Below are 25,536 nucleotides of genomic sequence, written 5' to 3'. Positions count from 1 at the left end.
TCAACCAAAATCCTCACTATACAGAGGGCATTCATATGGGGCAACTTTCTGTTTTGATTTGAAACAGAAGAGACAGCTCGAGCTGGACAAAGGAACATAAACACAAGTTGGAACAATAATGCTCCTCATTTGATTGAAGACCATGGCCTGGGTCAACAGCAAATGTGGCCCAGTTCTTGATTTCACAAAGCGTGTCAGTCAAATCAGTCACGACACTCCAAGTTTGTCCAAGATTCTTGCTCGTGATGTAGCAGAGATGGGTCTTGTTGGCAACGTGTTGCATCTGTGAGGCCTCTGACACAGTGTCCTCAACACAGATGAAAAACAGGAAAAGTGTTCTGCTGTTTTTCTCATACACCGGGCAGGGTTTATAGGACATGCCCATCAATATGTGCTCTGAGCACTGAAAAGCATATTATTCAGAGGTGTGTACATAAAACAACACAGTTTTGATGAGGTTAAAAGTCATACTGTATATTCACAAGTAATTTGGGATGGAAAAGGATAATGACCTTAATGTCACATCAGAGCTTTCTACTCTCTTCAGCGTTCCTGTTGTCATAACCAGATTTTTTGTACTGGGGTCTTCAAGATTCAGCCTCTGCTCTGCAAAAGGTCAAAGAGTTTAATTTTCTCTCTCATACGAAAGAGCAGCAATCCCGTAAACCCAGTGTGAATCAGATTTAAAGACTGGGTTGGTGGACAGGCTGGGTGGTGCACGTCACAGAGGACTTTTTATTACAGAAAGTTAAACTCATTGACCAAACACAAATAACTTACCAAAAAATATTGTTAGGTGGTTGATGTCTCCCCCCCTTCTCTCTCTCTTAGTGATAAAACAAGAGCCAGTATCCACACCATGTTTGGGACATACGCATGCTTAATCCAAATTAGACAATTATTTGATTGTATTTCACTATTCATTGTATTTGGGGAATAAACTGACACCATATCTACCAGTAAAGTTAAAACAAATCAGGGCACAAACAAACTACAAAAATGTTTGACAAATGACAGATGTTTGAGGAATGTCACAGACACAATGTCGCAGTCATCTAACCATCGATAAAACTCACACACACACACACACACACACACACACACACACACACACACACACACACACACACACACACACACACACTGGCTTGAATGGCAGCAGATGGCAGTGATGCAGCCTGACCAGTGTACATTTGTTGCATACTGGGCTGTATACATTTAAGGTTACATGCATGTGAAGTGGGAAGTGACTTACATTCTGGAGGCCAATCAAATCAATTCTAAAACAGGACTGTGTGACAGAGCATCAAGGGAAAACCCTGCATCAATGTATACAGTAATATGTGAATGTCTCTAAAATGAGAAAAAAAGCGGCCTGATCTACTAAATTTTCTAATCCAGATGTTTTGCGGCGTCACACAGTGTTTATTGGTTACATATTGGTTTAAAGGTCCAGTGTTTGGAATTTAGTGGCATCTAGTGGTGAGGTTGCAGATTGCAACCAACTGTATATCCCTTGCCTCACCCTCCTCTGCAATGGCTGCTAAAAACATGAAAGCCAGTGTTTGGTTTGTCTGTTCTGGGCTACTGTAGAAACACGACAGTGCAACATGGCAGACTCTGTGAAAGAAGACCTGCTCCCTCTGTGGATATAAAGAGCTCATTCCAAGGTAGGAAAAACACAATGATTCTCATTTCCAGTGATTATACACTAAAGAAAGCATAATTATGAATATTATTTTCCATTTCTGCCGATAGATCCAACTAAATCCTACACACTGGTCCTTGAAAAGACAGTGTTGAATGGAGTCAAAGCTGCACTGAAGTCCTTGTGAATAATAATTGTTATTATCTTTTGATGGATGGTAACAGCCTCAAAGGCAGTTGGTCTTTACTGGATGAGAGAGAAGGTGAGATCTGTTGTAAGAGCTGCTCCAACGATGTTGTGCTACATGCTCGACTGTATGCCACCTTGCTGCCCATAAATTTCACAAATACCCCCCCCTCCTCCCATGCCCCTGCTTCTCCTCCCTCCAAACTGTTCTACCCACTGCTGCTTCATATCCACTCCTGCCTCCAATGCTCATAAAAAAGTGGAGCTGACAGGTGCTGGAGACCCAAGCCAGGATGCAAGAGTTGCAGGGACCATTAATGAGCTCTGGCCTGATAACTGTTGAATATTTCTGGATCAAATAAATCTGTACTTTAAAATTCTTTCCAAATATATAGACATCAACAGCTGCCATTAAATTTTAACTGACTGGTTTGAGCTGTTTTTTAGCGAACAAAAGTGGGAGACCTGAATCAGCAAAAACAAACAGCTGCGAAGTGTTTTGAAGACACCAGCTAGCCAGACCGAGCTTGAGGTCTGGCTGGTTAGAAGGGGAGGTAACAGTGAAGGAGAAGTCAGACGGAGACTGAGGAAAGGTCGGTGTCAATGGCAGCTTTGTTATTTTAGTAAAAGACTTGAATCACCCTCCTCCTCCTCCACCCATCACTGAATTGGCCAGCCCTGGATGTGTCTGCCGCAGTTAGGACGAGTGGGATGACTTGGATGTTTTCTGCTGTTGTGTTGACAAGCCTCTCATCTGAGCATGCAGTTAAGGACCACCCAGGTTGACTCCCATAAAAGCACGCTCGCCTTCGCCCTCGCTCGCTCTTTCCTCCGCTCATACATCAGCTTGTTATCTTCGGTTTTCTTATTTGGCTGCCTCACTGTCTTCGTTCATTTTGTCCGTGTGCATCATCCTGGCAAGTTGTTAATAATGAATCAGATCTTCAGTACCTCTCCATCAAATTAGCAATCACCATCACTATTGTTCAGCCAGCCGTCTCATGTGGAATGGATTATGTGAGTGTAGGATATGTACAGGAAGTATCAAGCACAGCAGGACGTGCAGTGAAATGCACTCAGGGCCTACAGGTGGATGCTCGGGTGAAGGTGGGGTTTATAAAATGCAAGTGCAATTAGGAGCAAGTGTCAACATTGCTTTCAGGTCAGTGGTCATGGAGTAAAAGAATGAGGAGAGCACTGACAAATTACTTTACACACACGATGAAAAGGATGCATGTTGCAGTGAGCAGAGCTGACTTGAGTTGGATGCTTAAACTAGCTTGTTCATATTCTGTTTTTGCACTATTTGCACTGCTTCCTTCTTCAACATCCGCCATCACAATTACGATCATGATTCAGCACCTTTCCTGGAAAATTAGTTGAGACTCTGAATTGATGAAATAAGCAGACATGAATGTAATTTTTGGGCACAGCTAATTAAATGTCTGACAAATTAATGCTCTTCATCACATTCATGATATCCACTAAAACACGTCAACATCAAACATCAAACACAATGGTGGAACACAGATACTTAAAGGGTAGCTGCCACCAGAAACAGAGTAACCTACAACAGACCTAAAGGCAAAAATGAGCTGTATGTGACCCCTGTAGACCCACCCCTGTTTCTCCACCTCTCAGTGCATGATGTATGTTTGAGATTGAGTGTCAGTCATGAATGTGTATTTCGGAATATGTGCAATATAAGTACTTGAATAATTAATGCTAGAGAGAAAAGATTTGAAGTCACAGTTTTAGGAGCTCCTATCGTTTTAGTTTAGATTGCACTTTAGTGTTGTATACAGTGTTAAAGAAACAATTAACAATTCATGTAATTAAATAAATTTACACAAACTAACTGCCAAAACGTGGAGCCCTCCAGGCCCCTGAGGGTCTGTTACTCAAATTACCTCAGTGCTCATATTTGCACTTTATCTGCCCTTAACTTCATGTCCAATAAAGTGACTGTGCTGTATCTGCTCTCCGTGCTTTTCAAAGTAATTGAGGATACAACTAAAGGTCAGCATAAAATTAATGTCAGATCCAGGCAGCGACAATGTGGAACCAATCTACAATACATTTCCCAGTCAGTGACAACCTGCAACAGAAGATAAGTGAATATGCAGGCTGGGGTCATCTGTACAAGCTCTGCGAAGCCCCTTTGAACCGTAATCCCCCAAACGTTCACTCACACAGCAGAAGGCCTCACTAAGTGGATTGCTGTCAGCAACCACACAATGCTAGGATTCACTTCAGAAACAATAAGAATACGAAAGAAGGGAGATGCACATGTGCAGAGAAGCAGACTCTTTCATAAACCCCCCCCCCCCAAAAAAAAGTTGAAAAAACAAGTTGAAAGACATGAAAGCTGAATATGTCCGAACATATGGATGCCAGATTTGTAGCAGATTTCCGATCACACAAATACAAGCTTTCCCTGGTTTTTGAGCAAGGGAGGATGGATGGAGTGGGGATAACAACTTTAGGCCGTCTGTTTCATTTTAGACTGCGAGTGACCGGCGGCTCGTATATGTGCCAAAGCTGACGGACAGCTCCATTCACAGTGATACGTGCTTTGATTCTGACACTCATCTGTTACTGCAGGAGAGGAGAGACGCTGTCAGTCAGGCTGTGTGCTTCAGTGAAATGCTCAGTATTTATTAACATCAGCCGCAGGAATGATTCATGAGGTCGATTGAGAGCTAAATGACAGATGAAATAAAGACTTCATCAAGTTTCTCTTGGATTTGAAGTGCACTTCTTTGTTCTGATTTGTCCACCAAAGCAAACAATTAATAAAACTACAGGAGCTGCTCTCAAATTGCATTTACATAGAAATAAAATATCTATGTGAGAAATCTTTGAGGAAATGATGACTATAGGCTACACAGAGAGACAGCATGCAGCATATAATTGTTTTTTTCCTGGAGTGGGAAGCAATGAAAAAAGAGATGTCATGCTCTTGCACAGGTCTTACCTATGGTGCTTGTTTTGATTATTAACATGTAAAAATGAGTGAGAGAAACTGTGTGGACGGTTTTGGTTCCCTCTCATCACTCTCATGGTGTCATTTTTGGCCATAGCAGGCAGATGTTTTCAGTGAAAAAGTGATTTAGAGGACAGATTTCTGCTTTTGTGTCAAATGTTGCCAAAGACTTAACCTCATTTTAACCAGCTGGGACAGAGAGAATACCATTAGTTCCCTCTTTCACTCCCAGAGCCATAATGTGATTGATGTGATATCATGTGAGACACTTTGGCCTGGTTTGAGGCTCCCATCATATTTAAGTGTTCACAGTACACATCATTCACTATGATAGGTATGTATAGCCACACACACATACACACACAACCCTAAACACCCACACAGGCCCACACACTCGCCTCATACCGGTAAGCTTCTCCATATTCAGAATCCAAGTAATTACATGAGATAACACTGAGTTTTTAAAGGAATCCAGGCACTTTATTTTCCAGCATTTACTGCTCCATAACTTGTGCGAGAAACGTACGTTTTGCTGCTCGGCTCAGGAAGAACAACAACTATTAAAGCGCCAAGTGGGATAAAACCTAATAGCACCTAATAACCAGAGCATCAACGAAAATAACCATGAACAGTTCCAGGTAACACACCTCACCGTTGTAGCTTAGCTGGAGCAAATGTGGGTTGATGCCTCTGTCATCCATGTGTGTGTTTGCCTTGCCACGCGCTCGCTGGTTTAACTTAAAATCTCATTATGAGAGCGAACTCTGAGGTCAGCTGAGCCAGAGGGGAGAAATATGAAGGCTCAGGTAAGGAGCCTAAAATATTAAATGCAAACAGGACGTATACAAAAACTGGTCTACTTTATATGATGCTGAATGGCCAGAAACTTGTAAATGCAGATTGTTTTCGGTCATTTAGGAGGGATACTTTAATGGCGTGCTGTGTAACAAGCCACATCTTTATCCTGTTAAACTTTATTAATTTGGCCTCAGCTTTCATCCAAAGTTTATAGGCCTTCGAAATGCCTCAATCCCAGAGGTGGTTCTTGTTGAACAGGGCTCACCCACTGTTAGCTATGTAAACAGCTGTAACCCACCCACCCACTAACACACACACACACACACACACACACACACTGCAGAGGAAAGAAACAGTGAATCCATGGGAGCTGAAAAAAAGATACTCAACTACATCTGAACCTAAAATGAGGACTATGTGAGTGGCATGCAATATTTTGTGTGTGCGGGCCAAATCCATAAATCTAACAGAGCAAATATTCAGAGTTGAGGGCAGAAAAATGTGACATATTTGTACAGTGTGTTTAAAGGGGGGGCTGCAAGTTGTAATCACAATAATGAAAAACATCGCTGCTTAATTTCAGTCATTTGTAACGTATTTAGTAGTTTTAACACAATAGTTTAACATAAAAAATGTAGTTTGGTTGGGAAAAGAACAATAATATTGCTGTGTGCATGACAGTAATAATAAATACAATTGAATTTGAAAGTTCATTCTGGGAAACAAAGACAGCACAACAACAAATTCTCACCGCAAAGTTCACTCAGAAGCTGCTCTGGAGCTTTCAGTCATATTTCACCATCTTCCTCAGCAGATGAAGTCTGCGCAGCAGTCACAGCTTAAAAGCTGAGACTCGTTCTCCACTTTGAAAATTCACCAAAAACCTTCAGATCAAGAGCTCCTCCTGAGTGAAGGCATTGTTTTTGTCAGCTGCTCCTCTAATCTAAATCTTGTTATAACACAACTGGAATATTAATTTATTTTTAGCAGCTAAACCACATTTGTGTTCTGACTTCTGGTTGTGAGGAAAAGTGTACGTACTTACACGATCCATATTGTTTCCGGGTGTGTATTTGTATATGTGTATATGACACTAAGCCATCAGATGTGTGTGTGGTCAGGAAGCGCCGCTGGTGGTTTACTGTAAATAGATGATGGTTTAAGTGAAGTGTTTAACTGCCCTGTTCCTTGTTCTTCATGTCTGCATGATATTTATTTATAGAGCAACTAGAATTAAACAGAGAATAGATCTAATCATGGAGTAAAACTTTCAGCTGTGTTTTAAGATGTTGCTTATGTCCAACAGTGGTATTACAGTCATACAATCAACTTGATGAATTTTCATTACGTCCCTGGAAACACTGTTTCAGTTTTCATTACTCAGCAGAAAGCTCTGGACCTTGAGTTTACTTTCTTTTTTTAAAGATTCCCAGTTGTTCAAGAGTGGACGGTTTTATTTATCACATGCTCATACAATATGAGCAGTAAAATGCAGGGACTGTGAGACTGTGCTAAAGGCTAAAAAGGCTAATTAGCAGTGAAGCATGAATTAGAATAAGAATAAAAATGACGAGTATAAGATGAGAGGACTGAGAACGCTTTGCAGGTTTGTAGTTTTTGTATACGGAAAAGTGTATTTTTATCATGTTTAACAATAAAATCAGTATTTAAATCAGTCTTTTGTAGCTCAGTAAGTTCAACCTGTCTGATTCCCTCTCATCAACACCTTCCTAAAACACACACCCACCCACACACGCAGTAACTGGACGTGTTTTGACAGGTGGTCATCACTGGTTTATACTGTATAATAGCAGCCTGCAGAAGTTCCTCCGGGAACGGAAGAAGAGACGGAAAGAGAAGTAGTGTGCGTGTGTGTGTTTGTGTTATGTCTTTAACCAAATGACAGACAACCAGAGCAAACACACACGCACACACATGGAAGAAATATAGAGAGGGATTGAGCAAGACGGAGAGGGAGGCTGAGTGTTATTTCAGTCACAATGCATCCAGTTGTCACTGAGCCCCATGACCAAAAGCCTTTTCATTCCCTCCTCTCTGTTTCACAAACCACCTCCGTTTGCCGCGCAGCACATCTGGTGGACAGATGTCTATCTCTCCTCCATCTCTTGTTTTCTCTCCCTCTGTACTCCTTTTTCCTTTAGGCAGGCCTGGTGTTAATCGCTCTCTCCTCCACCTGGCCCAGACCACCCACACACTGAGCGGGGCAGCGGAGGCCCACCAGCAGAGAGTGTATGAGTGTATTACGCCATGTCATGTGGACAAAAGGAGAACTGTACTTGCATTTAAACAGAGTCAATAATGAATAAATAGTCGAAATGATTTGTGTTTAAAATAGAATTAATTCTGTTTATATGTTTCTGATTGCACATTAAAGATGGCAGTCCACCTTTTGCCTGTTTGTGCTTTTAACAAATACCACTGCATTCATTGGTCTAAATTGTTTTTACATTTTGCACGCTCTGCAGATGGTAAATGGAAAAATCGACAAGAACAGAGTCTCATTCTTTATGTTCAGAGAGTGAGTGTTGAGGTTCATTTTAGGCTGCTGAGTTGTGCTTTTTCCACCTTGGACAAAAATAGAGAAAATTCGGTCTCACTGTGTTGATTTAAAGGTACTTTGATGCTGACTGGACACTTAAAATCTTACTTACATGCAACATTTTCTAAATGAAAGAGTTCCATCTTACAGGAGTACCACCAATTTTCAACCTTTTTCTTTGGGTTTACTGTGGATATACACTCTAACCACTGAATGCCAAAATTATACATCTGATGATACATTTCCAGGCTCAAATTCATCAGTCATCTGACAATATGACAATGATCATGGTAAATTATCAAATGACAAAAAGATGGCGCAAAAAGTTGACAGAATGTCCCTTTAATAATCGTACAAGCCTCTTGGACATTGTACATGTTTAACACTTAGGCTTTGTCGCCATCTAGTGGTAAGATGACCAAAACACTCAAACACTAAGATCAAAGACTTGACCAAATGCACCTTGACGTGCACTCAGTTGCCAGTATATTAGGTACATCTAGCTAAGACTGATGCAGTCTGATTGAACAGTACTGCTTTAAATGTTCCCTCAGGAAGGTTTGAGAGTGACGCTGATTCAACTCTATGATCATTTTGGCGGATGTAGTTTGTGGCGCTATTGAACTGCATTGCATCATACAGAGAAGTGTTTCTGTTATTTGTCCTATTCTCATTGATATAAATGGGGTGGACAAAATATTAGAAACACCCATGCTTTGTAGAGGTGCAGAAAAGAAGCAGCTCTGCTGGTTTGTGACAGACGCACTGCAGCTCGAAACCGGATACTCTTCGAGAGACTTCCCAGACTGGCAGGATGAGGAAAGTGTAAGATCAGAACTTAATCCTCCCTCATTAAACGCTTAGGTGCCCTTGAACCCCACTGAGGACACTAAGCCCCTGTGCTCTCTGTCTTTTTGTTAACATGTAGGTCTTTGTAATCTGTTACTATAAGTCGCTTTCAATTTTGCTGGAAATTAGGTGTGGAAATAGGGCAGAGGAGTACACCGTCATAGATTTTTAACATTTAGGCTTTGGCTCCAGGGAGTCATCATAACATTCTTTTGTTATAGTTGAAAGAAAACAGTCACATATTCCAAACTATATGTGCTTATTGAAATGTAAATGTACCTGAACATCAAAGTTGTTTGAAGGCGCCTCCTATCTTTGCTCCCATGCAGGCAGGTTTTTGTAACATTTATGAATCATAAAAACATGACAACATTTTCCTGAAAATGTGTCTGGTAGTGATCAAATAGTTGAATCATAAGCCTGCTGCTCAGATCTTATTTTCCTGAAAGCAGACAAAAACATTTATCATCCATTAAAGCCGCACGAAGGATTTATGACATCAGTGTTTCTGAAATCGTGGCTTTGGCTCAGCACACAAGTGTACATGATGTTTCTATGAAAGAGGGCATTCATTTCAGTGAAAATATCCCAGATAAATAAAGATTTTTTGGTAACCCCCAAATTTCAGAATGAGTCACTGATGATTACACTGACAGATAATACTTAGATATTAACACTGCTTATGTCCTGGCAGAGTTTTCTTATTGGCAGTATAAGCACAAAAACAGAAGAGATGGTTGCTACATTACAGGATGAGCTCCAGCTTCCACCCATATAGCAAACCAACAGCAGCATGGTATGTACAACCATACCATTTCAGAAAACAAAGAAAACTGCATGCAGGTTTTCTCCAAAACAAACAATCAAGTCCAGAGTGAGGAAGCTCCAAACAGGAACTCAATATATTTTGAATTAGCGGTGAAAAGTGAGGGAGAAAGTGGAAAAGTGATGCAGTGTTTCCTATTATTGCAGGATGGGGGGCTGACGACAGGCCCGAGTCCCTCCGCCACGCTGTGAACACACCAGTGGAATTTGGACGGCAGCAGTGCTGATGATGAGAAACATGAGAGAGGAAGACACAATACTCTGTTGTTCCACGCAGTGTCATCATGACCCGAGGGCACTCTTGCCACGCACGCACACACACACACACACACACGCACACACACACACACACACACACACACACACACACACACACACACACACACACACACACACACACGCACACACACACATTGCATGTATGCTTAGAGACAATCACAAATACAGCATATTCACAATTAGAAACTTTCAGCACACGTTCACACTGAAACACACACACACACACACACATACTGGCTATTGTCAGTGCTCGTCTCATATGGAAATATTTGGAGTTGTGTTGCCAAAAGTGGAAGTGGATGCGAGTGGTGATGTTTGAAAGGCCGCAGCGCACTCGTAAAGTCTGCACGTAATCCAGCTCAGGTGATGACGCTTCAGAGTCAAAGGTCACGCTGAGGATTTGGGGTCAAATGAGTCACACCAGTCCTCCCAGTGAGACTTCCTGGACTGGTTCTCTTCCCCCACTCATAACTTTTCTTTTCCAATGTATATTTTGTTGAAGTTTTTCATCTTTTTAACAAAAAAAGAAAGAATGGACGTCAAATTGGGCCTGTGTGTCTTTGGTGTCAGTAGAATGCCATCTGTTCCAAGTAAAACTCTTGATTTCATGTAACATATAGGTTACAATATAGTTACATTAAGCTGCCTTGTGCTAACACCACTAGCATGGGTCATTTTCTGTAACCTCAACAATATATTTTCCCCATTTTTTGATATATTTGTCTCATCTACCATTGCTTCTATATGAAATGAGTTCATATGAGGTGGCTTTAGTGCAGGAGGACTTTTGTGCCTTTCTGCACTGATTCGCACAAAAAAATACACATGAAAATTATCCTGCTATTAATAAAAAAGCAAACAAATGGAAATGAACAAACAAGAGCAAGTGTTTCTGAAAAAATGCAATGGGAGAAAAATGGAGAGGCAGGTGAGGTGAATCAGCAGGTTCTTCAGGTGATGGAATGGAGCTGGGCAGACATGACAGGTTAGAGACACGAGGGAAATAGATTAGCCACTTGAAAAACAGACAAGGCAAAACTCTGAAGCTGAAGCAAAGCACAAGAGAGAGCAAAGTGACCAAGACTTGTTACCAGGCTGAGTTCAACAAGACTGGTGAGGAGATCCAGGTTTTTATCCTGTGTTTGATGAGTGTGGATTGGCTGCAGCTGTGGTGGCTGATTGGCACGGGGAACAGGTGTAGGTGAGCCGAGATTGCAGGGAAACACCCGGTCCAGGCACACACACACACACACACACACACGCGCGCACACACGTGCGCACACACACACACACGCGCGCACACACACGCACACACACACACACACTCACACACACACACACACACACACTCACACACACACACACACACACACACACACACACACACACACACACACACAAGGACAAACACAAGGAGGGACTGATGTGACAGAGGGACAGGGGAAACACAGTAAAGGGAGGGGAAGGAGGCTTCCTGACAGTCACACTTTATGTCTCACGGAAAACACAGTTCTAAATAAGATCTTTAAAATAACCATTAAATACTCCCAAACTTCTAAAGTCAAAATGGCAAAATGTCCCTAAGCAAAACTATCCAAAATTTCCTCCTTAGCTTCTCCAACACAATCCAACCTTCTCTGGAAGCCAAATCATTGTCCTCATGGGTCAAAGAGGTCAATATTTACCTCACTGTCTTCAGTATCAGTCAACATTTTCTCCACTGACTCTAAAATTTTCTATAAATTTTGGGCTTTTTAGGCTTTTGATAAAAATATGGTCTTGTGCCACTTACAGAGCAGATTGATGGAACCTCAGCACAGGTTTATATATTTTACTCTGATTTAAGTGCCTCGTGGTGCTGTGCCGCTTACCTGGCTCCTGTTCAGCTGTTGACGTTGAATGTACAGTATGTGTGCAATCAAGGAAACGATTGATTGGAGCCATTATGCTCTGATTAGCCCTGCTCCCTCCCAGCTGAGTCAGTCTATTGTGAGACAGGAGACAATAAAGGAGGCCTTTCTCCCTCCTCCCTCTGTCTGTCCAGTCTTCCTTTCTTTTTCCTCAATATACTTATCCTTCTCTACTTTTCCTCTTGCTTCCCTCCATCGTCTCTCAACCAAACCCCTCCCATCCAATCAGCCGGGTCTTTTATATTTTTCATATATATGTGAGTATGAGGCGTGCCCTCACACCTGTGGCTGTGGCAGACATGTCCTGTTTGGAAAAAGCTTCTCCAAACACCTTTAATTCACCCCTCTGCCTACCTCTCCACCAGCCCCTCTGCCCCTACTAAACCCCGACACCACAACCCTCCTCCATCCCCTCTGCTCTGCCAAACCAGGAAGTGTGCGCAGGAAACAGCTGTCCCCCGCGTCCGCCTGCTCGCCCCAGGCCAGGTGCATCCTGGGAACGGAGCAATGTGTGACCGTCGACATGTGGCTGACACTGTACGAGGTGCCGTTACAGTAATCGGGATCGCTGTGAACTTTATGCAGCCACGAGATAAAAATAAAGCACCTTGCTGTTGGAAAAAAAATCTGCAATGTTTTGACCTTTATGTCACGGGGCAGTAATGAGGATGAACTGAATCATTTTACGTTTGATCTGCTTGAGATGAAGCAGCCTCACAAATGACCGCTTTTCACCGATTTTACAAATGAAAGTCTGTTTACAGGTGTTGTGGAGCACTGCTATGTGTCAAAGTTGTATAAAGCCGTTTCTGGCTGCAGAGGGAGCTGTGTCAAATCTGAGGAATTGCCTCAAATAATGTCACTTAAGTCAACACCAGATAAAAATGAAACAAATCTGGGGGTGTGATGTGAGATAGAAGTGGGCTTCAGAGACAGCATAACACAACAGAATCTCAGAACGAACTGTTGGTGATGCAGTTGCATCATGGGTAATGTAGGAGCCAGGTTTTGAGAAGAATGCATGGAATAAAAATGAGGGTATGTCTGGTTCTGCTGCATCGATTATAAACTGTCCATCATGAGTTCTCTTTTAAATTTGTGTTTATATGAATTTATGCAGATTGTTCAATAGTCCACCAACCCAGCAGCTCGACCCTGACCTTCTGTTATAATTTCTAATAATTCATTCAATAAAAGAAATCGATTTGTGCAGGTTTATGATGAGATAATATCATATGCTCCTATATCGCATTTGACTCAAATATAGCCTCCTCAGCTCAACCTTTTCTTCATTGATTTGAACAGATTTAAGCAGGTTGGTCCTGAAAAATTCTATTACTACTACTGGAATTTTTATTTTTATATTTAAAAATACATGTTTACTCATGTGTATAGTGTTAATAATAGTGCAACATATTCCTTTTGACACCTCAAACACTGCAGAGTGCTGGTGAGGGAGATCGGGTCTATGCCACATTCAAGTGGGTAAGATCAGATTCCAGGCTGGCAGTGTAAACACATACTCCTGTTTTGACCTAAATCCTAAACACAAACTGAAACTCTTCTTGTTGTCGTTTTCTGCAGTTGGATGGCCGGTCTCCAGGACAATCAGGAAAAATAAACAGAGTCGACATCTGTCGCAGCAGAGGAGGAGAGAGGGCGTCTGTCCCGGCCAGCGCTCGCAGCATTGTTTGTCACTTTCTCCATGAAATGCACTGCGAATATTGCCTCAAACAATTAGGTTCCAGTGATCCCTATCGCCCGGCACACAATAGTGTTTACATGACGTGGAGGAAATGTGGCCATGGAGCCCACTTTAGGGAGTGTGTGTGTGTTTTCTTGGGCATATGCATGTGTGTGTGTATACATATCCTTGCTATATGTTCATAGGACTTCTATGACTCTCAGCTGTCAATATTCTATGAAGGTGTTGGTGCACTGCAGGCTGACCGGCAGGTGAAAGCGGTTTGAGTTGATTACTGCCTCTAATAGAAACGCCTGTTTTCTCTTTGACACTTGCCTGAGGAAAGATCTTACAGATCAAAACTCCTTTAAGAGAGAACTTAAGTATTTACTTTATTTATGTGCACACACTTCATAAAATATTGGTGTGACATGAAAAAATTACTTTCATTGATTTTTCATTTTACTCTCCAGTGCTCTCACTCTTTAAAGTGAGAGTGTAACATTTGTTTTACAGTCTGGCATCAAAGACATCTTAAAGGATGTCACATGAGAAAGAGGCTCAGCAAAATTAATCCACACATGTTCCAGAAGCTCAATGACCTCTCATTTAATATCATTGTAAATACTACTTTCCTATCATAGTTTGATGTTATTATTGACCTTCTACACTTTTTCTTTGAAAAACTTTGTTAATGTATCGTCTCTATTCTTCAGTTCCTGTAATTTTTGAGCCACAAGAATTTAATAAAGTTCTATTTTATCTTATCTTAAGCTGAGCTGGTGAACTATTGTAGCAGCCAAGCTAACTGCTAACATTCTAGCTATCCGTGGGCATGCTAGTGCTCGTGAGTCTCGATAGAACATTGACGTCTTTTTTCAGTGTCCTGGGTTTTTCTTTTGGGGATTTTACGCCACGTTGAATAAGGTATATTTAAGAGATGGAAAAAAGTGAATGAGGTCACTAATGTCCATTAGCAGGCTTACTGTCCCTGTCATTACCAGGACATTATATGTTCCCACAGTGCCTTCAAACGATGCCTGTGTACCATCTCCTGTTTCATTACTGTCAGCCGAACATGCCTCATTTATGGGGCAATTATCATGACAGAAGGGTTAGATAAAAGTTGACGGCTGAACACTGCTGAGCTACGACAGCTTCCTTCATTTTGGACTCTTCAGCTCTCTGTTTCCTCCAAAGATCAGCTCTGTCATGTCTCACTATTGCTCAGTTGTGCAAATTTCCGTGTCAAAGTTCCTCACGGTTGACCTCTGCATTTTTATCAGCTGATATTTTCTTGAGGCCACAAATAAGTTGCAAGGTTTTCATTTTCCATGCCTCACCCACATGTGCTTACTGGCCCAGCAAGAAGATCAATGTTGTTTCTGCAGGTGCACACACACACGTTTGTACTTACATCCTCGTGAGGACACTCATTGACATAATGCATTCCCCAGCCCCTTTCCTTAACCTTAACCATCACCACTAAATGCTTAACCCCGACCTGAACATAAACCTCATTGAAACCTAGCCTGAAAACCAAGTCTGAACCCTCAAACAGCCCCCAGAACGTCTGTCTGACGGAACGGCTGAAATGGCCTCATACCAAGGTCTAAAACTCAAGTTCTCACAAAGATAGCTGTACATGCGCACACACACACACACACACACACACACACACACACACACACACACACACACACACACACACACACACACACACACACACACACACACACACACAGTGAGAGAGCCTTTACAGTACATATACCTTTATTTTTACTGAAGTATCTAGTGTATTTATCAGACAGTCTTACATACAAACACACACGCGCGCATGCACGCACACATGCTCAAAGGCTCCCACATCAATACTTCATTACTGAGGAGGGTATTTTGAGGTAGCCAGGAGGAGGGCGTTACAGCTCGGCTCTGAGATTAAAACAATCCTCTCTTGATTTCTTCCTCACTCAAGGGAAAAGCGGAAGCCGTCTGTTATCGTTTGTTTCTATTATTATTCCCCATTTACAGTTTGGGTGTTCACACGGGGCCTTAAATGAGATAGTTAACGATTTGTTTTTGGCGTCTTTCCTCTTTTGAGACAGCTGCCCAGAAAACTGTGACTGTCTGAGAAGTCAGGTTTTTACAGTAAGATGGGGGAAACCCAAAGTGTACACTGATTTGCTGCCTGCTGGTGCATCTGACTTTACAATGCAGAGAAAACTGTGTGCTACTAATAGCTCCTTTAAGAGAAATTGGCAACTAAAACTGCATTTTCAAACCCTTTGGAGTCCAGATTCACTTTCAGACTTTTCTGTATATTTATTTTATGTCTTTGTCCTCTTAATAAACCAGCACCACCCTACATTCATGCTACCCTCTTTCCGCTCAACTTGTTTTCATTTCCGTTTCTTTTAAAGCCTATTATTATCATTATTATCATCAATACCACTGTACCACAAAATTAATTGTAATAAAAACACTTAAAAACATCTGAAAACAGAAACAAAATATTACAAATGATACATTTAATACAATCATTTTATATATGACATGCTTTTATCCCAACTCATCCATTTTTCATTGAAAAAAATGACATCCATGCCACTGAAAATCTAAATATTAGGACCAAAACAATTAGAGGACCATTTCCATCATTCTGCCTTGACTCTGCAAATGCATTATTGTTTCTTTATTAGATTTTCCCACTGCACATATGGCCACAAATAAGCAGCAGCAAAATGCCACAACACCTTTAAAGAACCAAAACTGCACCAACAATACAACAACATAACAATATTGACTTATACTACTTTAAACAGGAGCATATAAAGCACAGGAAAAGTTAATCCCTTAAGGATTTCACTCTGTCCCTTGTGTAGCTTTTTATATGTTACAGGCAAATTCAGGCAGCATCTGCAGGCACAGCGGTGCCACTGCAACGTTATTCTGGCTCACAGAGAGCGATCAACTGGAACCACAGCTGCCAGACGCAGAACAGTGTGACAGACCGACTGACGACACTGTCTACACTCTGATCGTACTAGTGTTATTTCAGCATATTCAGCGCAGTCGGTGTCCATAATGATGATGATGATGATGACGAGGGTATTGATACCTACAATGATGATGATGATGAGGATGATGAAGGTGATGACAGATTTGTTGAGCAGTTGCTCAGCAAACTGCTGTCTTTCCCAGGACCTTGAAGGTCACACAACTGTAAAGGCTTTATAATGTTTGTGTTTCAGTCTGTCTAAGAAGGAAATGACTGAGGGAATGTAAAAGAGGCACTGACCCTGAGGTTGGGAGAGAGAGACTTTGGGAAGGAGAGAGCAGGAATAAGTGAGCACAGAGGAGAACGGGTGAGAGACAGATGTAGGAAGGAAGTTCACGAGCTCTTGGGGAGGAAAGTTACTGCGATGATGACTCGTGTGCTGGTATCAGTGACACAGGTGTGCTCTGATGTCATGATTCCCAAAATCTGTCACGAGGCCAATGAATAGAGATCTTTTGTGTTTGTACAAAGCCTTTACACGCACACACACCCACATATACACGGTTACTATTATAGATAACACAAAGACATCAACTCGTCATTTTTGAAAGCTGAAACCAATGAATGTTTGGCATTTTTCCTTGAAAATTCCATTAATTGACTAATTTATTTCCTGGGATTAGGATAAGACCATAAATTTTAATAAAAGAAAGGCCCTATTCAGGGACCCGCAGTTGCTCCTTTCCTCGTTTTTGTAATGCTGCTACGAATCCACATTATAAGGGATTCACTGATTGTCATCGAGATGTAAAATGTCCGTTCAGGGCAGGCAGTTTTAGAAAGATAAAGATTCAGGGTGATTCCCCATCGACAGTACGTCTATGAATGACTATTTATGAGCATTCACTCTATGTGTGTATTAATAAGCATGTGCATGTGTGTACGTTACACCTTTGTCTGTTTATTATACTCTGATATAAGTGCAGTTGCAGATATTTTCTTGGAAACATTCCAGGATCCAGGTCCTTCAAAGTCCAGGCCTGACCAGTCTAGTGTGATGTGTGTGTGCGCACATGCACGTAGGCATGAACCTGCTTTTGTGTGTGTGTGTGTGTGTGTGTGTGTGTGTGTGTGTGTGTGTGTGTGTGTGTGTGTGTGTGTGTGTGTGTGTGTTCAGAGACGTGTTATGAAAAGTGTTTGTGTGGAGGTATTGGTGGTGGAGGGGGAGGAGGGGCGGTGGAGGTTCCTTATCTACAGGCCACAGGCAGCTTTTGAGGCTCTTATCAGCAGCCACCATATTGTACTAGCACATCCTCTTGTCCAGCAGGGAGCGGAAAACTCTCCTTGCAACATGGCTCCCTCTCTGTCTCCCTCTCTCTCCCCCCTTCTCTCTCCCGTTCTCTCTCCCACCTCACATTTGCCAGTAGCACTGCTCTCCGACTGGCAACCAACCGGAGCATTGTGTCGTCTTGGCGAAGGGAGTGAGAGAAGGAAGGATAGACAAGACAGTTAAAGAGGGAGGTGAGAGAGGTGAGCGTGGCATACGGACAGATACCCACACCGTCCATGTCCACGCTTTGAGTGTGTCTTTGTTTTAGGGAGCAACTTCACACCAAAAAACAAATAAGCTCGTTGGGGCTGCCTGTCGATCTCTTTGTGAATATTTGGAGCTTTTATTTTATTCTTTTTTTTTCTGTTAATTTTTTAAGAGATACACACGGTTGTGTGGGGGTGTTCTGAATGGTGTCAGACAGCTTGGCTCCAATTTGATCTCAGAGATTGACAGACAGACACTGATAGGCTGCAATGTGAGCGACCTGAGGAGGAGGAGGACAAGGAGGAGGAGGGCGTTAGACGCTGAGGAGATACACCATGTGCGTTCACAGATCACTTGAACTCTGGCGGATTTTGCATGATAGACAGACGGGCCACACTGGATGTCATAATGTATCTGTGAGTACTTGTTAGTATGTTATATTCTATTTTTAATGCAGCCTGTAGTACATGAGTGGTTCACAACCTCTAACTTTTATTTTAAATGATAATACTAATAATAAAAAAAGCATCTGGAGTTTCTTTCATATGCGCCATATGTCATATAAAGTATGTACATTTAGTAAAATAGTCCAATTTCCGTTGAAAACGGTAATTAAGTGTCAAATAAATGAAGACAGAAATTAATATCAAGCTTTGTCAGAGGTTTGTTGGATGGCTTTATTGTGTTAACTAATTCTATTTTTTTGTGACAGTCTACTGGTTACAGTACATTTCTAATATAATGCATGTTAGGCTTAAACAATAATATAAGGCAGTAAACAAAGAAAAGACATGTTGGACAAATATAAACTTAAGTGCAAAGAAATTAAACTATTTATTAAGCATATTTTAATTAAATATTGATGGCATGAAGGTTTATTACAATAATCAAATGTATTTGAGTAATTGATACAAAATATTAGAAAGCTCATTGTGGAAGTAACTGTGGCAGCCAGTATTGGCTTGACTAAGAATCAAATGCATATCATCTATCCTACAACAAAATAAATGGGGTGTCATAATGTTTCTGGGCAACCAGAGCAAAATTAATGTCTGTCTAAAAAAAATGTCTAAAAATTTGTGCAAAAATATTCTGTTGTTGTATCACTTCATTTATTTGACAGAAAACATAACACTGCTGCATAATTAGCTGAGTGTCATCTGCACATCGTTGTGAAAGAGGGAACTGTCCAAAATAAAGTCATGACCACTAAAGAAGAAAAAAAGGAACAATTGCAATTGCAAAATCTGAGAGTTACGCCTCTGCGGGGCAGAGTGAAAACAAATGTGAAAAGAGTGAATTCACTTTATATCCAGCATTTCAACATCTCATCAGGGCTGCAGCATGAGGTGAATCCGTAAATTTCCATGAAGTGAATTCAGATTTTAAACTGTAGACCAGTGTTCAGAGAGGAAACCAGCACCAACCATTACTTGCTTTTGTGTTGCTTATATGTAAAATCATGACCTTTGAGCACATTTTCACCTTTTATTCCTTTTACTAAATATACACCAAATATATATCCTGAGTGCATTTTTTTTTTCTTTTGTTCAACAGACTCTTTGATATCGATCCAATCTTCAGTGGTCTGGGAGGTTTTGAATGCTGAAAAGGATTTTGACTCACATCCTCAAAATACACACCGACAGACAGAGACAGACAGATTCATTAAGAGCAGCCACTGGAGACTCGTTCAGAAACCTACAGTGTGCTGCTCAGGATGTACTGTAAGAAAAATACACGCCAAATCAGACCGCGACAACCACCTGGCTCCATGCTCCACCCAGGGACGATGCCACAGAAATAGTCGTCCATTAAAGACCGCAAAGACTGCAACAAACGGACATGAAAACCTTTGTTTCATTGGCACCTTCTCTAATGTATTAATGAGGGAATGAATACAGGCTCATGCTTACTCACTGTCCAGATACAGCCAACAGAGGCGGGAGATAATAGAAAATTCACACACTGACCCTGGCGAAAATAAGAGCAACTGATGGATTCAGGCTGGCCAGAGGAAAATCTGCATTTTTAGTGAGGTAGAGCAGCCAAATATTGTATCATCTGCATGAAAGTAGAGCAAAAGAAGAGGAAATAAAGGGTTATAAGTTACCTATATGGAAAAGACACATACAAGGAGAGGTTTGAAAGGATCTGTATGTCAATCTGCAGGTGGTGCAACATGTTAGTTACTCTCACACACATATAAAGACACACACACACACACACACACACACACACACACACACACACACACACACACACACACACACACACACACACACACACACACACGGGGCCGCTGAGAGGAGCAGGACCTTGGCGCTGGCAGGGATTTACCCAGAGACTTCACCACCATGATGGAGAAGCTGAACCACACCAGCACACCTGCCTCACCCCCTGACCTACCTCGCTTCTCCTCCTCCTCTTCCTCTGCCTCCTCCCCATCCTGTGCCTCCCTAGAACAGCACAGTCCCCTCCAGAACAAGACATCCTCGGATGCTGTCAACAGCCCGCCTCCTGCTAACAAGGCAGGGCACAAGGGACACACGGATGTCCCCACTGCTGGCTCGATTCGGTCCCCCATTGCCACGACGACGGCGTTAACCAGTCACCACACAGATAAAACTGCTGCACCTGAGCCCATCGTCATGGAGACCGAGGAAGAAGAAGAGGAGGAAGAGAGGCGAGGAGGACCAACGCCCACCACGACCACTTGTGCTTCTGCCAACCAGTCCCCAACTCTTTCCTCTCCACCTCCACTCCTCCCGGCACCTACTGGCAAGACCTCCCCGTGTCCTCTTCCACCTCCCACCTCCACCGCATCCTTCCCTTTGTCCTCATCGCCCTCTCCTCTTCCTCCACACATTCCAGTCATCAGCCTAGGTCACAGCAAACCCCCTCTCCCACTCACCAATACCCCTTTGACTGCTCTCCACCCAATTCCCAACCTCCTGCATGGGCCCCGAGGGGACCTTCGCCGCAGTCAGCTGGCCTGCTTACCTGTGGCCAGCCCTGGAGGTTCTGGGCCTGCTATAGGTTCTGGGGGGTCTTCGGCTTCTTCATCAGGACCCCTGCTGCCTCAGCAGTACCTGTCGGCACACCCCTTCTTCACCAGGTGAGATTTGGCTCATAAGTACTGTGAGTTAAAGCCATTTTGGTACTTCCAACCCCTCATCACTTAGTGGTGAGCAGTGAGTTTCTCTTCTCAGACTGTTTCACCTGAATAACATTTTGAGGCCTTAAGAGGCCAAACCATCTACTCCACCAGAAAACGCAAAGAGCGGTGAAAAGTCTGTCATCCTTATTTTTTTCTTGTGATCCTTTTGAGGGGTCTCAACTACAAAGTCAGGAGCAACAGCATTAGCAGACAGTACTGATAGTGTTATCCAATATCCAAATGTCACAAGCAGACTGTGTTTAAAAAATCTTGTTGATAGAATATTTGTTTGATGAGCAGTTAAATACAACACTGATTCCAAAAAAGTTGGGCAAAACATAATTAAAACAGAATGTGATCATTTGCTAATTCTTTTTGACATATACTCAACTGAAAACATTACAAAGACAATATATTTAATGTTCTACCTCATCAACTTCATTGATTTTTGTAAATAAATGCTTATTCTGAATTTGATGGAGCAACATGTTTCAAACAAATTGGGACAGGAGCAACTAAAGATTCTGTTGATTGGGTTAGGGATCCTGGAAAGGCTCAGTCGTTCACAAACGAGGATGGAGCGAGGTTCACCACTTTGTGAACACATGACTGGATTAAGGAGATTACTACATAGGCCCAGGAACACTTTGTAAAACCGCTGTCAGTAACAGTTTGTTTGCAGATGATTGCATTCTGTTTTTATAATGTTTTACACATTGTGCCAATTTTTTTGTAATTGGGGCTGTATTCAGGAGGTTGCATTGGAACCTGTCAGGAATTAATACAATAATGTAACTTCAGCCCTCTTTGAAACATCATGACAGACAAAAGACAAAGAAAAGCCACATTCTCATTCACCTCCTTCTCAGTAGGGAAGTGAGTTAGTGTGGAACTATAAACTACAAAATGCCACAACACACTTTCCTGAGATGCTATTATGAAAGATGATGTTACTCCGTTGGTAACCATGAAAAGTTTCTGTTTCAGAGGAAACCTCAACTGCTGGGATTTCATTACTTCCCATAGTGATTAATAGTCCCTACGCTGCATGGCTTTGTGAAATTGACAGCAGGATGTGTGCTGTTATGAAGGGACCTCTCATTTCTGACATTTCACACGCTAAATTTGCTCTCCAGAAGGTTTGGCTGTTCATGAGTTGCATCATGGGATTTCTTTTGTGTGCATTTAGAAATAAAAACCTGAAAAGAGATCACTTTTAAAACTATACATCTAATTTTAATTGCAGCTAAATTTAGCCGTCAAACTGACAAAAGGTGACATAACAGAACTCTTGAAGCACTTTTTGGGCTCGTAGAGTTGGCAACTCCAAGCTTAGACTCATGAAGAAAGGCATTCATTTGCAGACGTTATCAAAGCCCTCCTACTGTTCATCTATTCTTCACTCCAAAAAGGATTTTCCACACAGCTTCTTTCTGTTAAAAGCAGGGCTTTTTTTTCACAGTGGCTACATCTATAGCTTCACCATCTGTCATGGAGGTCTGGGAATAAGGTTCCCTCCTCACTTCTCTCCGATCCATTCGTAGCAGGAAGCATTGATCAATTTCACCCCCCCCACCCCCCCACCCCCAACCCCGAGGTAGAATCAGCTAGCAACCAGACTTAATGAGACTAGGATAAAACTCTGCATGCATACTCAATCAATGCCACCAATGTAATCACATTGGCTTCCACCATCTTCTCGATCTCTCCATCCACTCTCCAACATGTCTTTCTATTATAGAAGAGAGGGGCTGGAACGACCCAGCATGCTTGTCACCCGCCCATAACATTTTTAGACATGTTTAACTTACTAGGTTGATTGTGAATACAGTTCCATGAATGTCACATTCTCACACACATCATTATGTTTTTACTTTTAGTTCTTACCTGGGTCCCTCGGCAGGAAACTATAGCGTCATCAACAACAGCCGGATCAAGAGAAGACCCTCGTCACATTTTGAGATGGAGATCACTGAATGTGAGTGTCTGTGCAACCAAACAAAGAATCAGATGTCTGTACTGATATAGTTACTGTATATGAATTGATGAAGTGATAAAGGATAAGGCGGCCCATATTCTGTGTTTTGACATCAATGTTTGATTTATTAATCAAGCAGGAGTAAAAAAGTGCATTTGTTAAGGGACTATTTTCAGTGGTGGATTAATACACATTTGGGGCTGTACTATTTAGAGCAGCAGCACACATCACAGAGTGATGAATAAGCTACATTAGACTTTGGCTACACACTCCTTGTTAGTAAGATGATTTCATTGTTGGTTTTGGTCTTTTTATGAGATTTGTCAACAATCAGAAGAATATACGTCAACTTTGTCTTATGTCGTTTAAGGCCCTGCACACTTAGACACTGTTGATGTGTGTCCAACAGGCCCTCCGCAGAAAATTGCTCGGCGTGTCTTCACCAACAGCCGTGAGCGCTGGCGACAGCAGAATGTGAATGGCGCTTTTTCTGAGTTGAGAAAACTCATTCCCACACACCCACCTGACAAGAAGCTCAGCAAGAACGAAATCCTGCGTCTGGCTGTGAAGTACATCAACTTCTTGGTCACTCTGCTCAACGACCAGGCACAGGACAAGAGCAGGGACTCTGCTGATAATGAGGCTGAGGACGAAAACACCACGGCCGGGTTGGACAGCAACAAGCTGAACTCTCTTTTTCAGTGCGACACTCCTCCTCTGTCCCACGCTGCCCCACCATCGTCTGTCCGCAGAGACAGAGACTCGACTGACTCAGTCATTGCACTGGCTAACTCCCCGGCAACGTCCAGCTGCTACGGTGACACGGACAGCGAGGAGAGCTTTGGGGCTAAGACCTCTTTGGTGACCCATGGCATTCTGGGAAAAGTTAAGGGTCAGATAAGGATGGTGTCAGCCACAAATGATGAGCGGTGACACCAGAGGACAGCGAACAAAGAGAGTCTCACAAGGGAGTTTAAATGTCACACTGACAGACAGAACACACAATCATCAGCTGACATCAAACGTAATGTGAATAAGTAAGAGATGGACTTTTAACAGCCTTCATGTTTTTTTTTGGTAATGTTGAAACATTGAGTATGAAGCTTTGTGTTTCAGGAAAATAATGAACTGTGCTCTGGGGCATGTTGAGAGGCATGAAACATCACAGAACATCAGACTCATACATATTTCATATATAATAAAGTCCGAACATTGCACCCCAATGTCAAACAGCATGGATCTATAACATGGACAAATTATGCAAAACAGGATTCTGGAAATCTAATTAGATGGTATCAGGCTGGATTTACAGTGGCAACTAAATAACCTTAAAATAAACAAAATGCAACTCATTCTTGGATCAAAGTTGCAGCTTTTAACGTTCCTGCTGTCCTTACTGTAAGAGGAGCAGGATCGATGGTCCCACCCTGATATTGTGACACACTTGTACCAGACAGAAATAAAGTGTGTTTTAGTTTGCTGTTCCGTATTTGACATCCTCTTATTGCGCTCCAAAGACAGCTCTCTGTCAGCACGATTTCTCAACACATCCAAATGTTTTGCAGTGTTTGTCAAATGTGTAGGGAACATCAGTGTACCCACAGAGTGTTCAGCGAGTCGCAGTCTCAGAGTGCCGTGATCACAATAACCATCAAATGTTAAACATATAAATGCAAAGCTCTGATTATGAAAAAAAAAAACGCCTGAAGTGCAAATGCTTATTTTAAACAATAACATGCCGACAAGGTCCGTGTCCATATGTTCATAGAGCAACACAACAAACTTGTCAGCACACATTATACAGTTAGGGTCAAGGTCAAACTCCATGTTGTTTGTTTGTGCTGTTCCCCAGAATGACAGATTGATAATGGTGCTTTTAACAAGGGAGCCATCAACAACACCAGTCAAAAAGAAATAAAAATAGTGAGTGATGTGACACCCTCAAGCCCAATGTAACTGTTTACTGACATCACTGTGACAATCCCAGCCCTGGAAAAAAGAAGGAAAGAAAACCTGGTGACTAAACTGTTGCTGATGAAGTGCTGGAGTTTTCCCAGGAAGCAGATTTAGAGTGTTGTACATGTATTGTACAATGTTTTTCGCAGTGGAAGACGTACTTAAATCTAGCAATAATGCTG

The 25,536-nt window shown here is 42.0% G+C and overlaps 1 protein-coding gene and 1 pseudogene across 2 annotated transcripts; one reads left to right on the top strand and one right to left on the bottom strand.

Moving 5' to 3' along the window:
* LOC139337183 (sialidase-2-like) lies at nt 1-18,291 on the bottom strand (annotated as a pseudogene).
* lyl1 (LYL1 basic helix-loop-helix family member) lies at nt 18,135-25,536 on the top strand. 2 transcript variants are annotated; one of them, XM_070990843.1, is made up of 5 exons: nt 18,135-18,253; nt 18,433-18,676; nt 19,818-21,378; nt 23,301-23,398; nt 23,769-24,615. In XM_070990843.1, the coding sequence occupies exons 3-5, from the start codon at nt 20,618-20,620 to the stop codon at nt 24,329-24,331; spliced, it is 1,422 nt and encodes a 473-aa protein (XP_070846944.1). In that variant the 5' UTR covers nt 18,135-18,253; nt 18,433-18,676; nt 19,818-20,617; the 3' UTR covers nt 24,332-24,615. The 2 variants fall into 2 exon arrangements, with proteins under 2 accessions (XP_070846944.1, XP_070846954.1); XM_070990853.1 differs by having other exon boundaries at nt 18,136-18,253; nt 23,808-25,536.

The sequence above is a fragment of the Chaetodon trifascialis genome, chromosome 2 (assembly GCF_039877785.1).
Source record: "Chaetodon trifascialis isolate fChaTrf1 chromosome 2, fChaTrf1.hap1, whole genome shotgun sequence".
In the NCBI taxonomy this organism is placed as follows: Eukaryota; Metazoa; Chordata; class Actinopteri; order Chaetodontiformes; family Chaetodontidae; genus Chaetodon; species Chaetodon trifascialis.
Note: the sequence above shows the minus strand (reverse complement) of the source record. Positions and strands in the feature narration are given on the sequence as shown.

Excerpts from the sequence above, each read along its gene's own strand:
- lyl1 (XM_070990843.1), top strand. The coding sequence starts at position 20,618 with ATGATGGAGAAGCTGAACCACACCAGCACACCTGCCTCACCCCCTGAC. Across the intron at positions 21,379-23,300 it reads GCACACCCCTTCTTCACCAG|TTCTTACCTGGGTCCCTCGG; the intron begins GTGAGATTTGGC and ends TTTTACTTTTAG. Across the intron at positions 23,399-23,768 it reads TGAGATGGAGATCACTGAAT|GCCCTGCACACTTAGACACT; the intron begins GTGAGTGTCTGT and ends ATGTCGTTTAAG.